The sequence below is a fragment of the Phallusia mammillata genome, chromosome 2 (genome assembly GCF_965637545.1).
Source record: "Phallusia mammillata chromosome 2, kaPhaMamm4.hap1.1, whole genome shotgun sequence".
In the NCBI taxonomy this organism is placed as follows: Eukaryota; Metazoa; Chordata; class Ascidiacea; order Phlebobranchia; family Ascidiidae; genus Phallusia; species Phallusia mammillata.
The window spans coordinates 20,474,347-20,490,334 of NC_137253.1; the positions used below are offsets into that span (position 1 = coordinate 20,474,347).

Consider the following 15,988-nt stretch of genomic DNA (forward strand, 5'->3'; position numbering starts at 1 on the left):
CGGCCACGAGTCAGGCCGAACCAAAAATCCCTGTTTCTATGGATCTTTTTCAACTGAACCTTGTGTCGTATTTTATAGATACAACAATCAGTTAATTTATGACGTTTCGCATTGTTGAAAATGATAGTTTAGGACAGTGGTTCTCAAACTTTTTTTGTTGCGACGCCCCTGGAAAAGTTTTGTGGACTTGCGACGTACCAGCAAATAAAAGTTAATGAGGAAACTTAGTATTAAAGTTGTGTTTATTGATACAACAACAAAAAGTCACGAAACGGAACTATTCTGCGACGCCCTTGGAAAACTGAAACGACGCACAGTTTAAGAAATACTGGATAGGACTTTAGGCCATAATTCCAAGCAATCAAAAAGTTCGGCTTAGGCCGAATTTTCAAAAATGTTCGGGCCGAAACCGAAACATCGAAAAAAGATTATTCGGCCGAAATGTTTCGGCCAACCGGTGCATCACTAGTAAAAACGTTTCTTCGATCCATTGTGAAATCCTCCAGTCACATGCGCCACATCACATTTTATGCGCAATCAGAATATCCCTGGCCAACTGGCTCTAGGACAGGGGTACTCAATTAGTTTTGTCAAAGGTCCAAGTACAGAAGTTTTAAAATCCCGAGGTCCGGACACTGTTTTCAGAAATGCGAATGCAACATGTCTTAATTGGCTAATAAGGAGTATGGAACAGAATATTAAAACCGAGTGTTAATACAAGCGAAACAAAACAGCACTATAAACCCCGCTTTAACACTCGCAAAAGCATTACCAGTACATGCATGTATTTCAGCCGGTTTTGCAAGATTACTTCATGCAGGCAGTTTATGACATCACAGACAAGACTATTATATGTGTAATAAGTGTTGCGGTGTCCCAAGAAATCGTTTCGCCTGTTTGAAAACAGCTGCCACAGTTTGGAAACTTTTTACCAATTACAGAAATGTACACTACAGAAGAAAAACGTATCGAGGTCCACATCTAACGGCTAAAAGGTCCGGATGCGGACCGCGGTCCACCATTTGAGTGGCCCTGCTGCTTCTAAATCTTTTCGAGAATTGAATTATGATAAGTTTAGTTATTTGTAGTAGAACAAGTGGGACATGGATCCTAAACGTTTGAACGGTATAAATTTAGCGACAAAACGCTTTCACACCAGGTCAATTTTACCTGTTTATTTTAGTTTGAAACCAAATAGGTCCACCCAAGCTTTCTTGCACTTTGAACAGGGCGTAAAGAACGTATGATTGCAACACATCGAGTGTCACGTGTCGTCACGCTCTAGTAGTTTATCGCTTGTTGCCATATAACTTCTTTGTACGCTGCTCACTTTTAGCAGATTGTCCTTGAGGTGTACGTTTTTGGTAGCTTGGATGATATGTACTGCTAAATTGCCGGACATCTTTATTTTCTTTTGGTTAAATTTGTAACAATGGCAAAAGTCCCTCCTGCCGTGGCATGCTTGCGTTCCTGTGGTTGCAGTGTCAGCTCAAAGTATAGAAATGATTAGTAAGTAATTGTAATCTGTTGTTTGTGGTTTTGTAAATAAGATTATATTGTTAAAATCATTTAATTTCTTGTCATTTTTCAGTTACAAATATTCCATGCTGGTGCTGACGTTTTTCTGCTACATGTCGTACCACATAAGTCGCAAGCCATTAAGTATTGTGAAGGTATGTGCATTTGAATTGACTTGCCATGCTAATGAGTAGCTTATTTGCTAAAGAGCAGCATTAAAGCTATACAATCTAAAAATACATCATGTTTGCTTATAGGGTGGTGCATACGTTTAACATGCAGGAGCCATTTTTACAATCAAAACAAATAAATAAATTGGAATTTGTTGTTTCACCTCACAGTTAGAGACTTATCAAAGTTTGCACCAAAGTGTTTTTATAATGTGCTTGCATTTTTAAACACAACTTACACCTGATGTTTGCTGTATTTATTTTAAATGTCTTATAAGGGTGAACTGCATCGAAACTGCTCTGCAATCAAACCAAAGGAATTTAATACCTTGTGGCATCTCAACCATGTTTCAGTGTCAGACTTTGTCAAACAGACAAATGGATCCAATGGAACTTGGTGTGACTTTGCCCCATTCGGTAAAACAATCAGTTGCAAATGCACTTGACAATTTAATACGGGGGTTATTTTTCCAGATAAAAGTAACTACAAATCTCTGTATGGCGATTTGGACTATGCATTTTTAATTTCCTATGCTTTGGGAATGTTTTTCAGGTACGATTGTTTTCTTGTTTGTGCAATATGAATGAACTAAATGGAAATTGTTTGCAATTTATTAATTTGTTTCTAATATAAACCCATTTTCAGTGGAATGATTGCAGAGAGAGTTTCACTACGGTACTTTCTGAGTATCGGTATGATACTTTGCTGCATTTTTACAGCCATGTTTGGATTTGGTTATTTTTTTGAAATTCATTCTTTGACATTCTATGTCTTTGCTCAAGTGAGTAGTGTGTTTTTGTAATTTAGTCCATAAACTATGTTTTCTGTAAAATCAATATTAAGTAGAAAATCCCTAATCTGCATGGCAAATTCAGTAAAAGAAACTCAACTGCTTTAGTTAAAAGAGCAAAAACTTGTGATAAAGCGATAATTGTTTCTCATTCACTTCAGGTTAATTAACTATCATGATTTTTTACATAAGGTATTAAATGGACTTGCACAAACTACTGGTTGGCCTGGTGTTGTTGCCTGTATGGGAAACTGGTTTGGAAAAAATAAGTAAGTAAACACTTTATGCCCTTTGGATACAGATCTGGGGTTAAAACGCTGCACCATTTTCTGGTATATTTTTCAGCTGGCATGTTACATTGTTCAGTGTCGCTTTCACTTCCTGATGTTTTGTAGGAGAGGTTTGATAATGGGCATATGGAACTCTCACACATCGTTCGGAAATATCATTGGTTCAGTCATTGCTTCTGCGTTTGTTGGATGGGCATGGGGATATTCATTTGTTGTGCCTGGAATCATTATTGGGTTCCTTGGAGTGGTTACTTTTTTTACTCTGGTTGAACGTATGTTAGATTTTGTTTTGGAGATTTTTTATTTTGTTTTTTTATCACCCCCCAAACAACAAGGTGATTTATAATGCCAACTTGAAACCCATAACAAAGTTATTTTTACAACGACAATGTAGTGGTTGATATGTCATGAAATATGCATTGTACTACATTTAAACTGCCCAATTCTCATTGCCCCTAGTTACTAATTTATACCTCAGTACACATTTTATGACTGCAAACTTACCCAGAGGCAATGGCACCAACATTGAGAACCACTGGTTTAAATAACTATTGGTTGTAAGATTTTAACAGTAAAAATGCCTTGTTTAATGCTATTTGGGTTAATCAACTTGAGAAAAAAGTTTTATGTATATGTTCTGTATGCCACATAAAGTTTGGTTGATCTAATAACAAAGTATTTTATTTCTGAACTATGTGGGGTTGACTGAAACAACATTTGATGTCTGTACAGATCCAGAAGATGTGGGAATTGTATGCCACGAGCACTCTGAGGCACAATATCATCGTATTCCTGAGCACGAGGTTTGTATAGAGTGCACCCAATCCACTTCATTTCAGGTTTGAGTTGGTTTTGTTTAAATGCTAACTCACCAGCCTTTAATTCAAACATGCTGATATTTACATCAATGCAACTCACTGCTTTGGTAGGTGTACTAATCTTGTCTTTTAGTGTTAAAGCCATTCCAAAAAGTTCTGCATCCTTGCATGTTTGAATACGTTGCATTAATTGGTCTGCTGGTCAGGTAGAATTGCTGACATTGTGAAACAACATTTTCGGGTCTGCTGATTTCAAAAATAGGCCTTTTTTAAAGTGTTTTTTTTTCAACCAAACTTTGTTGGGTGAAAAACTGCCAACAGTGCAGAAGTGTATTCAATCTTACTTTATGCATGAATTATTCAAGCATGTCTTTACTCAATACAACTTAAAAAGCATGTGCATGCTTTCAAAACATTGCACATGAGAATTTTAAGTTTTCAACTGTTTAAAACTTCGGATCAACAGCTATTTTAACATATAGGGCGGTGAAATTGAAGGCTCCAAACCACCTGTTGTGTCCGCAAGCTTTGGTACACACAACCAGTATCACAGTATTCGTAATGAAGACAGTAACTTAAATGTCGCTGTGGACAACTGTTCAGTAGAAGATGCTGCAAAAGGAGAAGCCATAGGATTTATTGGTGCCCTCCGGATACCTGTAAGTTGACAGACCTTGCTTGTCAATAGGACTTGATAGAACAATCATCATTGTTCAACATTACACCAAACGTGTGTATTTGTTAATGATTTACAAGCTTTACTTTAAAAAAAGTCTGTTATTGGATTATTTTTTTGTTTATATTTTCCTTCGAAGATATTTTTCCTTCTGTTTAAAATTTTCCAGTTTTGAACTTGTAGTTAAAATTCCTTTTAACTACTTTTTTAATCAAAAAATTACAAAATAAATTTATTACCATCAAACTGTTTTGGATTTGTGCAAACAAATGTTCACATAACCAATGTTTGTTCACAGGGTGTCATCGAGTTTTCCCTTTGTTTGTTATTTGGCAAACTTGTCAGCTACACTTTTCTCTTTTGGTTACCATTCTACATTTTTAATACATGTAAGTAATAAAACATTAAAAGGAATTGGATTAATTAGTTTAATGGTAAATTTCATAATTACATGGTTTTTTTTTATAAGTTTTGCATTAGTACAAAGAAGCAAACTAATAGCTTAAAACATAAATTACTTTGTAAAAATTTGGTTGTTGTTTTGACATGCAGTTTTCAGTAATAATATTTGTTTGGGAAATATTCTTACAGTTTTTTGTTTGTTTTTTAAGCTTCTTTAAGCACCCAAAATGCTGGTCTCCTTAGCACCTTATTTGATGTGGGGGGCATTTTTGGTGGAATAGGAGCGGGGTTGTTATCTGACAAACTTGGAGGTCGTGCAATAACATGTGGATTGATGCTGATTATAGGAGCTGTAATGGTAAGCATTGAAAAAAAAAACATTAAGAGTTTGTGACTTTTAACCAAGACAATGTAATACCCTGGGCCTACTCATTTTTTATGTTCTTTTTTTACAATCTGCCCTGTTTTATTATTGACCAGGAAAGAATGTTTAACTCTTAATAGGTTGTTTGTGAAATTTGCCTTATTTTGCATGTGGTTTGATCCAACTGCAATGTTTATGAACAGAAACAAAAGAAATTAAAAAAATATTCCACTTTAACTACAGTACTTTGATTTTTCAATTACTTGTTTGAGGGTTCTTGGCATTAGTGTCCAGAAACAATAAATTTACAATTTTTGTAAAACATTATCACATGTTTTTGTATTTTTTAGATGTTTCTGTTCCATGTATATGGTTCTGTTAGTGCAACTGTGAACATCACTTTGTTAATTATAACTGGAGCATTTGTCAATGGACCATATGCTCTCATCACAACTGCAGTTTCAGCTGACCTGGGAACTCACCAAGGTATAATATATTTTACGTGAGTGCAAAAAACGTTTTGTTATGTTTTTCATGAATTTTTTATCCCTAGTTCTTCAAGGAAATGCAAAAGCACTTTCAACTGTCACAGCCATTATCGATGGAACTGGATCAATCGGTAAAGTTTAATCCACTGTTCTTCAAACTTTTTTGAACCATCCCCAAATAGCTTGTACAAAACTAACTTCTCACCGCTAGTACAAAACTTCTCACTGCTTGTGTTATACAATTTATATATGGCCAAATTTTATTTGTGGTTTGTAGGAGCTGCAATTGGACCTTTTCTCACTGGCCTTATTTTACCTACTGGTTGGAGAAATGTGTTTTACATGCTTATTGCTTCAAACTTGCTTGCTGTTGTGGTAAGCCTACTTTAAAAAGTTACCAAGTTAAAAACTTAAGGATTTAAAACATAGTTGGTAAAATTGTATAAAAAGGTTACCAGAAGAGTTTTTTGTTGTCTCACAACATTTTAATGGTTTTAATTTAAAACTTTCCTGTTTTTAGCTACTCCTACGTTTGATTACAAAAGAGTTTCTGGAATATTTCGGTAACAGTGCAATGAAGTCTCCATTAAGGTAATGTTTTGCCACTAAGAATCCTACATTTGTATTAAAGCAATTGTTGTGTGCAGTCTATGTTTATGCTACTTCTGTGTATATTTCCGATATGTTCCCATCAGGCATTAATTTTTAATGCCACCAGAGTGTCAAATGCAATTCAAAGAAATTTTATACTGAATACTGAGGAAGGTAGAAAACGGTTTCATTTAAGCAGTGGTTTGGAATATTTTGCATGAGAGTATATTTTTGGGTGGATCGTGGAGGTTAAAAGACAAAATGTATTCCTTTGGCAAAGGGTTTTATTCTTTTTTATTATGAAAAAACAACCTAAACATATTGAACAAAAATATTGAATACTTCATCGTGAGTTTTTTCGATGGTGTACAATAGCTGGTTGCATGTTTTGTTGTTTGATTTATTGGACAGTCATAAATTTGTGTAAAAATTATGACAAAAATACTTGCAATATTAGCAGGTTTATCTGTTTATGGTTTATAACCATATTAATCAAAAAAATGAAAACAGTTGAAATCATTCCCCCTTGCATTTTTGTGATAGTTTTGCCCATAATTAAATTATGTTTGGGCAAAATGTATGATGTATTTTGCCAAGAGAGAAGTCAACCAGTGGAGACAACAGAGGATTGTTTCCCAACTACAAGTAGCTCACTGAAACTACCCAGATAATAAAACATGAAATTCCATGCTCAAATGCACCAAGCCATGTAAGAGTGTACAAAGCAGAAATTTGTTGCACCAGCTGGTCCTTTCACTGTGCTTTCACTACTGAAACTGCAGTCAGAATGGATTGCTTTGTTTTTGAACTATAGAACTATCAAAACTGTCATACACATTTCTTAACTTAGAAAAAAAATTTATTTATAATATATATTTCTCAATTTATCAGATATCTATTTAATTTTTTAGTGATCCTCAAGGTGCCTCGCTACCAAAAAATGAAGTACAAGCAAATTTCAATATCAATGGCACGAAAGCAAGTCCCGAAACGTAAGATGGATGCCAAGGAATGCTGATCTTATTGCCAATATTCAAATAAATACAAACTGTGCCTGCTGCAAGTTTTTTTGTGTTTTTATGGTGCTTTAGCAACATATCATCCGGTTAACCCTGTGCCTACTGGTCACTGACTTATTTGCTTTGTTTTTGAAGTGCAATAGGTATTTATTATATTGCAAGTCAGTTACTTAGTGCAGAAGTATTATTGTTTGTCTGTAAATTTATTTGTTGTAGTAAATCTACTTAGCAAATGTTTTGAAATGCTCTTTTGCTCGTTTTACTTTTAAACTGCAAAGACTTATTTGGTGTGAAACTAAAGGCAATTTTTGGTACCTGGTTTAATATCGGTACAGACTCGTTTAAAGTACCATATGTATTTAATGTGTGTCGATTTTCAAATAAACAAGAATATAAATAGTATTGTTTTTCATTTGTATTTTAAAATATGTTTGAATATAATAACCTGGATAGTTAAGTAATTCCAAATTCAATTGTTGGTCGATATTGATATTTATGCCATGTTTGAAGGATACCTGTATTATTTTCACATGGTTTGCTCATGCAATACAAGATTGATAAATCATGATTTAAAAAAGTAGCTTGTGTGGAATTTGAGTATTGTTGTGTTTTGCTCTACTGCTCCACATCTACCAAATACTTACTCACCTTGCATGTGTGGGAACCCATGAGTTTCTGTAATGCGATTTTGAAAAAGTATGGTGTACTGGTTCGGTGATTTTGTTAATTTGTCTTAATTCATAGAAACTGCCAAACATTCGGTTGTAACAACACAAGTTTAGAAAAGCCAATAAAATGTTTTGATTGTACAAGTACATAATTTCAAGCAACATTTTCCTCCCACTCCCTGAATTACAACTGCAACCAAATGGCAGCAAAAATTTTGTAAATGGTCAAACTTGACAGGACACATTACTAAACTAAACAATTTCTTTTTTTCCAAGCATTTACCTGGTTTAGGCAACTAAACCTTTAGCACACAGCAAGCAACAGTCTTTGAAATAGGAAATAAAAACAAGTGTATTTGGGGCGATAAAAATAAGTTCGATGCTTCAAAGTAGCACTAATACTAAACACCACTTAGCATACAAAACCAACGATTCTAATGGGTCCAAGCATGTCACCAGTTAGGGTGCAATGTCAACTGTCAGGCAGTTGGTGGAAAGCGGCTGGCAGCTGGCTTGATATTGCCTTTTTGAATTGACAATTGACCACATGCTGACTGTTCACTCCTCCATCTTTGAGATGTAATCATCAAGCTGTTTGTCAAGTTCTTCAGCAGAAACTTCTTTTTTCTGTTGTCGCCCACCGCGACCACCACCTCCTCGTCCACGCCCTCTTCCTCTGCCACCCCTACCACCTCCTCCACTTCCACGGCCCCCAACTAAAAATCAAAACATTTGCAAATGATAAAGCTGTCATAAAAAAATCATAGTTGTGCAAAATGACTTACACTGGCCCCTTGTACTTTTTCGTTGGCCTATTCTTCCATTCATATCTTGTGATTGTGTAGGGTTACCACCATCCGCAAACTTAATTTGCATTACTCTGCCATCAAGTGGTACACCATTGTACTGCTGCAGTGCCTACAAAATATGTAAAACGTTACAATTATGCATTTAAAATGGAGAAATTTAGATAAAAACAAGTTTCCACACCTTTGCTGCATCACTTCTCCTTTCAAAGTGAACATCTGCAGTTCCAAGTGACCTTCCTGATCTGTCATAGTGGACGGCAGATTTTCTCAGTGCACCAAACTCAGAAAAAAGTTCAGTAATGTCACTGTCTGACACACCAAAGTCGAGGTTGGTCACCAACAGCTTACCACTTGTCCTGAAACATTTGGTTTTTGGGTCACAAACAATCTATGACATGTAACAAAACAATAAAACATTAAACATACCTTCCATCACCACCAAAGTTTCTCTGATTGCCCCCTTGTTTTGAGTTGTACATGTCATGATCCCATTTGTCATTGGGGACATTTGCTGATCTAGAATAAGGTGCAGACCTGCTTCTTCCACGGCCTCGTCCACGACCACCACCTAACAGAAGAGAGGTTTTCCAATGAAGGGTAAAAGGCTGGACAGGTGAACATGGGTTACTGCAAATTTGATCGCTTGTGACTTGCAGTAACACAGAAACAAATGAAGGTAAACTGTAACAGGCTGAACTGGAATTTACAATGCGGTGTTGCTGACAATTGCAGTTTCCTTTCAAAAAGGAATCCATCTGCAGCAACACATTTTAAGCATAACTCGGTTGGCTGAAATACCAACATTTGCAAAATAAGCAGGCGTGTTGGCACTTTTTCAAATTCACATCAGTGAATTGTGCACTCAACCGCTACAGGCTTATTTTTGATAAACACATTTCACAAATTGTCCACAAATGTCCTTGATGTTGAAAGCTTCACTTCAAGGCTCCAAACAACAGAGAAGAGATTCCATCTCCAGCTTCTACTGTACCTCTTTTGTTGTTGTTGCGGGTTTGACCAACCCCACCGCCAGTGGATTTTCTGTTCCCACCTCTTCCACCACCTCTTTTGCCTTTAGGGTTTGTCTTCTTGTTTATTTTAATGATGTCATCCAATGAAAGATCCATTTTGTCACCCATTTTACTACTACGTCTTTTTGCAAAATAAAATCTAGAATCGACTAAACAAGATACACATTATTACAAAAATTTTGTTATGTTGCAGTATAAACATATTAAACAACCATAGACTATACACAATATGGAACAGAAAACAGTTGATGTTTATAAAACCGCTAAATCTTAAACTTTCCGAGACACAGAATCGTAACTTTCTAAACTAGTAGTTCAGTCTCATTATTAATCTACATTTTAACCCTAATTTCATGACAAAAGATCGCCTTTGCGTAAAGATATTGTTCGCTTCTACAAGCCGATGCAAATGCAAATACGCCATTTTTTCCCCTGCCAACGTGCTCGAATGAAGAAAACCGGTCTCTGATTGGTTTAAAACTCAAACAGTTTTTCGTCACGGCGGCGTGGAACATCCGGGTTACCTCGTACGTCATACCTTTACACAAACAGCAAACTGGTGATTTATAACTTCTCTACCAATGACCATTTTACTCTGCAATTGAATGTCCACATGTTGTGGTTTAAATAAGCCTTTTTTAAACGTGTCAGTTGTCACCATTGTTGTGTAGCTTTTTACACCTTGCAGTTTGCTCCAATCTAATCACGCTTGAGATTTGAACGTCGCTATCAGTTCGCGCCCTTGTTTGAAATAAAGGAAACGCCAGTGTCTGTCGCCCAAGGTGTAAAGGCAGCTGGGCATATTAAGATTGTGACAAAATTCTGAGCACGTTATTACAAATAATATGTTGCATTTTAACGCTTATGTTATCTGAAACTTTTCAGGTCGCGACATCTTCTACAATGTCTTAAAATTTTTGAGACCCCCGCACTTTATGAATAATTTAAACATACATTAACTTACAAGTGCAACTTTTCGTTATTTAGCCTGTTGCGTCACCCACACCCTCTTCGCTTTTTAACATCTGAAATCTCAGATACTTTTATACCTTCAGAGCTATATTTCTTCATAATTGGGCTGTCATAATACATTTGTCCAGATTGAATATTATTATTTATTGCCCTGAAGTGTGTCCATACTCACATCTTTTTTGATACTTATTTCAGAAAACAGATCGTTGTCCATTGACCTAAGCTAGTTCCATCTTTATAACCGTTCTAAAATTCTCAAACGGATCAGGGTTTGGCAACCTGTCGTATCAGAAGATAGTCGCCACCGTTCAAAGTGACTTATCCTACATTGTATTTCCACTGTAGGCCAAAAATTTGTAGCAATCAAATTAAACGGAAGCCTCATTATTTCACCGAAAGGAGCACCTAAATTGGCCCCACACAGTCACAATCCGAATACACACTATGAGCGCTAAAGAGTAAGTAAGTACACGTTACCATGTTGTTGCACTAAGGGTAGCCTACTGTTTTACGCTTGTTATTGCACGTAGGCTAAAGGGGAAACAATGTCTATGTGGATTTATTTGCTTACTGTGTAAACATGGTGCATAAAAAACGTTTTGTGAAACATAATGCAAATAAAACATAGCTGACACTGGAACCACTTTTAGTTTTTAGCCTGTTCCCCAAAAGCAAAGAGCTAGTAATATTGAGGGGTTAAATTTGTTATCAGAGCTTTAGTCATAACAATTCAGCGATTGTTTATGAACGGTCGACCTCAAATCAGAAACCACACACATAATGCCAAGTAAGTGAAAAATAAAAAATACATTCTATTACTTTGGGGACAGTAACGTAACCGTAGCTTGCGCAGATATGTATTAAAACTTGGTTTCCACTTGATAACCATAACCAAGTTTTGCAGAAATTGTAATCAAAAACTCATCGACCGAGAGTTGTCCTATTGGTGGTAGTGGAAACATGTATACCATAGGATTTGATGGAGACGAAGGTAATTTATCTATACTTTCCGAAAAATGCGTTTTTTAAATAATTCTGTTTTTTACTAGTTGCAAAGTTGACTTCAGCTACAGTCGCTCGCCATCAGATTTCTGACGAGAGTAGGTATTTCGATAGATTTTTAAAAGACATAAACTTGTCGATGTGTGCATGTGGGTGGGTAAAGTGGCTTTTTAACCCAATATGAAAGATTCCGCTGCTTACAGACGATCACCGCACAATCGAAATGGACAACATGAATTTTAAATCTGGAACAGCTATTGGAGAAATTGGAACAGTAATTCATACGAAAAACTCACGTTCTCAAGGTTGGAGTTGTTTGGTTGTGTTAAACTGGTTAGGCGCTGTTATATACGCTGCATCATTTAAGCATACGTTTGAGAAAGATTACTGCTTTTCCAAATAACTGTTGATAGAACTATACTTAATCGTTGCGTTGCAATAATTTCAGCCAGCATTGATTTTTTAAACAATTGATATTTTTCCCCACAGACGGCAACAGTCAAAATCAGAACCTTGTCAATGATGCTACAAAACCCAAAGAAACTTTTCCAGTAGGTACACCTGAAAGTGACGACAAAGCTTACACTTTTGGTGCAAAGCACCCCAAAGACATCTCAAAAACCGTTTTATGAAATGTTTAACACAAAACAACAATTTCGACAGCAGTTTGTGGGCAAATAAGCTTAATTTTAAAACAGACGCATGACATATGGAGAGAGCATTGTTACTAAATTTTATTAATTCTGTAGACTGCTTCAACGTATGTCCTGATGTTTGGTTAAATTGCGTAACCAATTTTATTGGCAGCGGGTAAACTATACCAGACTTATATTTTGAAACATATGGTCTATACGAGCGTTGGTGTTTGTTTATGAAGTGTTTTGGTGTTTGTTTATAAAGTGTTTGCTTGGTGTTTGTTATTCTTTGTTGTGTATTTAATTGTGTCAAAGGTTCAGTTCGCTTCATAAGAACACAAGGGCTAGCTTTGTACAATCGTTTAAGCATGTTTGTATTAGATTTTTACAGTATTTAATTTGATTGGCAAATAAAATCAAACGAGTTGGAAATTTTTAAATATTTGTAAAGCTGACTGAAAATAATAATATTTCAGCCACTAGATGCGGCATTACCACACTCAAAGCGGTCGGTAGTGCTGCAACTGTTGTCCGTTGTCCAAAACGAAAATCATTCATAGAACGATAAAATGTGTTAGCTTCTTGAAAAATAAATGTTTTGGATACAAAAAATGACAACAGAAAAAAAGTTATACTTTGATGAAGGTATCTAATGTTATCTGACCTACATGAAGTTGGGATTTGGTTGCTTTAATTCAAAAACACTTTATTCCGTACTAAAATTGCACCAAAAAGTTATGACGTTTATTTTTTTGGAAAAAGCCCTCAAAGGGCAACCCAACTGTATCCACGCTGGTACGTTCTCGTCTTCGCACACTCGCAAAGCCGCACAGTAGAAAGTTCTATCCGGCTCACCATTGAAAGATTTCGGGCACTTTCTTTCGAGGCGAAAAGGCGAATAGACACAAAAGACGGTTATTAGGAGAGCGCCGCGGGAGGCGATCTTTGTTCTCGACTTGATGGAGAGAGGCTCCAGTCGCATTGTTAGTTTCACGGATGGAAGAACAACCGCTTATCACTGTCGAACAAAAGAGCAGCAGGCCGCCCGATCTACAACCGCGCGACGCATTCGCTATTTCGCCCCGTGCAATGGACACTTGTTGACGGTTTGTCGAAAAAAAGCGCGCCTACGGTCGTTGTTTATTCGATGCCAGCCAACAGGATTGTTTGTTCAGCGGCTCGTGTGACAGAGCTAGTATTCTGTAGATTTAGGACCAGAGTTATATAGCATCGGGATCAATTGACAAGTGGGGATTATTACTCAGTATTGGTACATTAAGATCTTTAAAACGTTAAGGAGGTTATGTCCCCTAGGTAATAGTTTTTGAGACTCTTAAACCCAAGGATTATCTTGTTAGACGACGTAACGACATACACTCAAGTGAACTGTTTGTCGTAAGCAAGAAAGTGTCATATCAATGTAAGTTGAGAAGTTGTACACGTAACGCGCAGCAGAGTCCCACTTGTTGGCTTGTGCTACAAAATGACGTTTTTTTACTGATGAAATGTAGTAGACTTTTTACGCACAGTATATATTTTCATGGCAAGCCCTTTAGTATCAGATGATTCATGTTTGTAAACCCTGAAAGTTACGCCAACTGCTTTGTCGAACAGTAGTCAGCGCTGCCGCTAGGACACAAGGCACTTAGCTGCCTGAAAGTCGGCGTATGTTTACTGAAGCTCTTACGGAGTCATTCAAGCGAGACTTGATTCCTGACTTTATTCAAAGTCGATAGTTTACCGACCTTTGTCGCAGTAAACTGTGAAGTTATGATTATGCACTAAATGTTTCATGTTGAAACTGTTTGTCTCAAAAAAGTAGATAACGGGTGTAAAGTCATGCAGTGAGTTTGTCTCATGTTACAATTTAAAGTACAGTTTTGTTTAAACTTTAAACGAAAAGAAAACATATAATTAGAAAAGTGTTATGTTTCCTAATCTTCAACACTATTAAGTGTTAGATGCCCTTGCTTGTAGTGGGCGTTGATGAAATAGAGCAGCCATGAAATCAGACTGAAATGCCCATTGTCTTCTAAAATCGACCCAGAAAGGAATTGGCCGTTCTATTCCATTGACCTAAAAAATAACGTAAAATTGTTAATGATTGCTGTTGTCTGAGCTGGTTCTTTTGACGTTGTCGTTTTAGAGTGATTCCTATGTGTAGTGGTTACTACAAACAAGTGGAGTAACAACATGTTATTATTCGATTAAAGTCAAGATAAAACCAGGTATTTTTTAGATTTAACCTGCTATTGAACCAAATTTTGCTTGACTTGTCCATCAGTTACCTATATGACATGCAGCTAAGCATGTAGCCTAGGCTACCTAGCCTTTTGGCCTTGGACAAACCGCATCGAGTTTAAACATTTAAACTGAGTTCTGAATATATCGCTCAATTATTGATGACAATCGTAGACAGAAGGAAGCAACTGCTGGCGAGACATGAGACAAACGGCACATTTTATAATATATGTAGGGTCGCCACTTTCTACTGTTTTATGAAGGCTCGTAGGCTATGTCAAGCAGAATTTTTCTTTATGTCAGCTTACAGTCTGTTAATGCACTCGGTCGTTTTTTTCTGGTAGTTGTTGCAAGTCAACGAGGATATTTTGAGTCACCGCCCAACGTTGCTCGGCAGCCGGCGAAGAGTGACGCTCTTAGATGCCATGCTTTAAGTTTGGGTTCCCTTTCGTACTTGTTTGAGGTTCACCAAAACCTTGCCCTGAAATTGAAGCCACGCTTGTTGAAATGTTTCTGTCCCGGCGTTAAAGAATTGTTATGTCTGTCAACAACACACGAAAAACCGGTCATCCAGAAAGTGAAAGGTTGTACTGACTGATGCTTCGTTCTATGGTGAAAAAAAAAACTTCGATTGCCGTTGTGTAGACTGATTTTAAATGCTGTAGGCTAAGCCAATGCTTTTTTTGAATCGATATTCTATAAGTGGCAAATAGATGACAGTGGAAACAAATTATTGGTTGGCGACTAAAGTGTATGTCATTTATTGTGATTTTGACGACTTCAGGCAATCAATACCCTTGAGCCTTGAACGTTAGTTAATGGGCAAGGGCACAGACGATTTTCTTGAATGGTTTCTTGAACAGTTATTACTCCAGCCTGGGGCTGTATGTTCAAGTCCAAAGTATGCCAAATATTTTTTAGATCCCACCATATGCTTTGACGCGTTTTCGTTTTCAGCAACGGTAACTGATCTTAGCTGGTTGTCCATGTGAAATCTCATTAGCACAACATCAGGAAATCAGGCATAATCGGTTTAGAGCGGAAATTAGTGCCAGGGCGGAAGTTAAACAACGGCAACACGGGAGAAAAGTGGAACCTATCCCGCGTGAGAAAAGAAAGAGAAAATTATTATGTTCCAGCGAACGTCTTGTAAAATTGTAACCATAACTATACGCGTAGCTTGTAGGCTACTTTGTTTTTTGATTGAAGGCATCTGGCCTTGTTTGGTTAATGATCAACTAATTTGTAATTTTAGCTACCAAAGTGGACATGTTGAAGCGTTGAAATATAAGCTGCGAATTTGCAGACATTCACATTTGCTTGCCTATTTGCGTTTGTAAGAGGAATATTCCTGTTTAATTTTAAGTGGTTAGATCGGAATAATTGGCTTTCATTTTGTAACTTGCCCCTTGCCTTTTTTGCGGCTAGCCGGTCCGCGGATTCACGTTGACTTTGTTGGTCTGTGGTAGAAGTGTTTCGAAAAAGTCGACAGTTGACTGTGGT

General features: G+C 36.7%; 3 protein-coding genes across 6 annotated transcripts; 2 read left to right on the plus strand and 1 right to left on the minus strand.

Annotated features, from left to right (window-relative positions):
• Window positions 1–1,311: 1,311 nt before the first annotated feature.
• On the plus strand, window positions 1,312–7,527 carry LOC145212650 (glucose-6-phosphate exchanger SLC37A2-like). 3 transcript variants are annotated; one of them, XR_013856765.1, is made up of 17 exons: window positions 1,312–1,509; window positions 1,592–1,673; window positions 1,967–2,105; window positions 2,163–2,241; window positions 2,335–2,470; window positions 2,672–2,748; window positions 2,875–3,041; window positions 3,502–3,608; window positions 4,070–4,246; window positions 4,562–4,652; window positions 4,875–5,023; window positions 5,380–5,515; window positions 5,583–5,648; window positions 5,795–5,892; window positions 6,038–6,108; window positions 6,706–6,817; window positions 7,020–7,171. XR_013856765.1 is itself a non-coding variant. In XM_080080854.1 (16 exons), the coding sequence occupies exons 1-16, from the start codon at window positions 1,433–1,435 to the stop codon at window positions 7,102–7,104; spliced, it is 1,737 nt and encodes a 578-aa protein (XP_079936980.1). In that variant the 5' UTR covers window positions 1,312–1,432; the 3' UTR covers window positions 7,105–7,527. The 3 variants fall into 3 exon arrangements, 2 of the variants coding, with proteins under 2 accessions (XP_079936980.1, XP_079936981.1); XM_080080854.1 differs by lacking the exon at window positions 6,706–6,817 and having other exon boundaries at window positions 7,020–7,527; XM_080080855.1 differs by lacking the exon at window positions 6,706–6,817 and having other exon boundaries at window positions 1,313–1,509; window positions 3,502–3,572; window positions 7,020–7,527.
• A 602-nt stretch (window positions 7,528–8,129) lies between these two features.
• Window positions 8,130–9,813, minus strand: LOC145212652 (THO complex subunit 4-like). Of its 2 annotated transcripts, XM_080080857.1 has the most exons (5): window positions 9,596–9,813; window positions 9,031–9,172; window positions 8,786–8,960; window positions 8,581–8,713; window positions 8,130–8,511 (listed from the first exon to the last, which is right to left on the minus strand). In XM_080080857.1, the coding sequence occupies exons 1-5, from the start codon at window positions 9,741–9,743 to the stop codon at window positions 8,354–8,356; spliced, it is 756 nt and encodes a 251-aa protein (XP_079936983.1). In that variant the 5' UTR covers window positions 9,744–9,813; the 3' UTR covers window positions 8,130–8,353. The 2 variants fall into 2 exon arrangements, with proteins under 2 accessions (XP_079936983.1, XP_079936982.1); XM_080080856.1 differs by lacking the exon at window positions 9,596–9,813 and having other exon boundaries at window positions 9,031–9,589.
• Window positions 9,814–10,581: 768 nt separating this feature from the next.
• Window positions 10,582–12,684, plus strand: LOC145212657 (uncharacterized). Its single transcript, XM_080080863.1, has 5 exons — window positions 10,582–11,394; window positions 11,512–11,598; window positions 11,657–11,707; window positions 11,813–11,914; window positions 12,099–12,684. The coding sequence occupies exons 1-5, from the start codon at window positions 11,388–11,390 to the stop codon at window positions 12,239–12,241; spliced, it is 390 nt and encodes a 129-aa protein (XP_079936989.1). The 5' UTR covers window positions 10,582–11,387; the 3' UTR covers window positions 12,242–12,684.
• The last annotated feature ends 3,304 nt before the right edge of the window (window positions 12,685–15,988 follow it).

Bases quoted from the DNA above. Each gene is read 5' to 3' on its own strand.
- LOC145212650 (XM_080080854.1), top strand. From the start codon at position 1,433: ATGGCAAAAGTCCCTCCTGCCGTGGCATGCTTGCGTTCCTGTGGTTGC. The intron at 3,042-3,501 runs GTATGTTAGATT...ATGTCTGTACAG, and splicing joins TTTTTTTACTCTGGTTGAAC to ATCCAGAAGATGTGGGAATT. The intron at 5,649-5,794 runs GTAAAGTTTAAT...TGTGGTTTGTAG, and splicing joins CGATGGAACTGGATCAATCG to GAGCTGCAATTGGACCTTTT.
- LOC145212652 (XM_080080856.1), bottom strand. From the start codon at position 9,359: ATGGATTCCTTTTTGAAAGGAAACTGCAATTGTCAGCAACACCGCATT. The intron at 8,961-9,030 runs GTATGTTTAATG...CAAATGTTTCAG, and splicing joins AACTTTGGTGGTGATGGAAG to GACAAGTGGTAAGCTGTTGG. The intron at 8,714-8,785 runs GTGTGGAAACTT...CATATTTTGTAG, and splicing joins GGAGAAGTGATGCAGCAAAG to GCACTGCAGCAGTACAATGG.
- LOC145212657 (XM_080080863.1), top strand. The intron at 11,708-11,812 runs GTAGGTATTTCG...CGCTGCTTACAG, and splicing joins CCATCAGATTTCTGACGAGA to ACGATCACCGCACAATCGAA. The intron at 11,915-12,098 runs GTTGGAGTTGTT...TTTTCCCCACAG, and splicing joins GAAAAACTCACGTTCTCAAG to ACGGCAACAGTCAAAATCAG.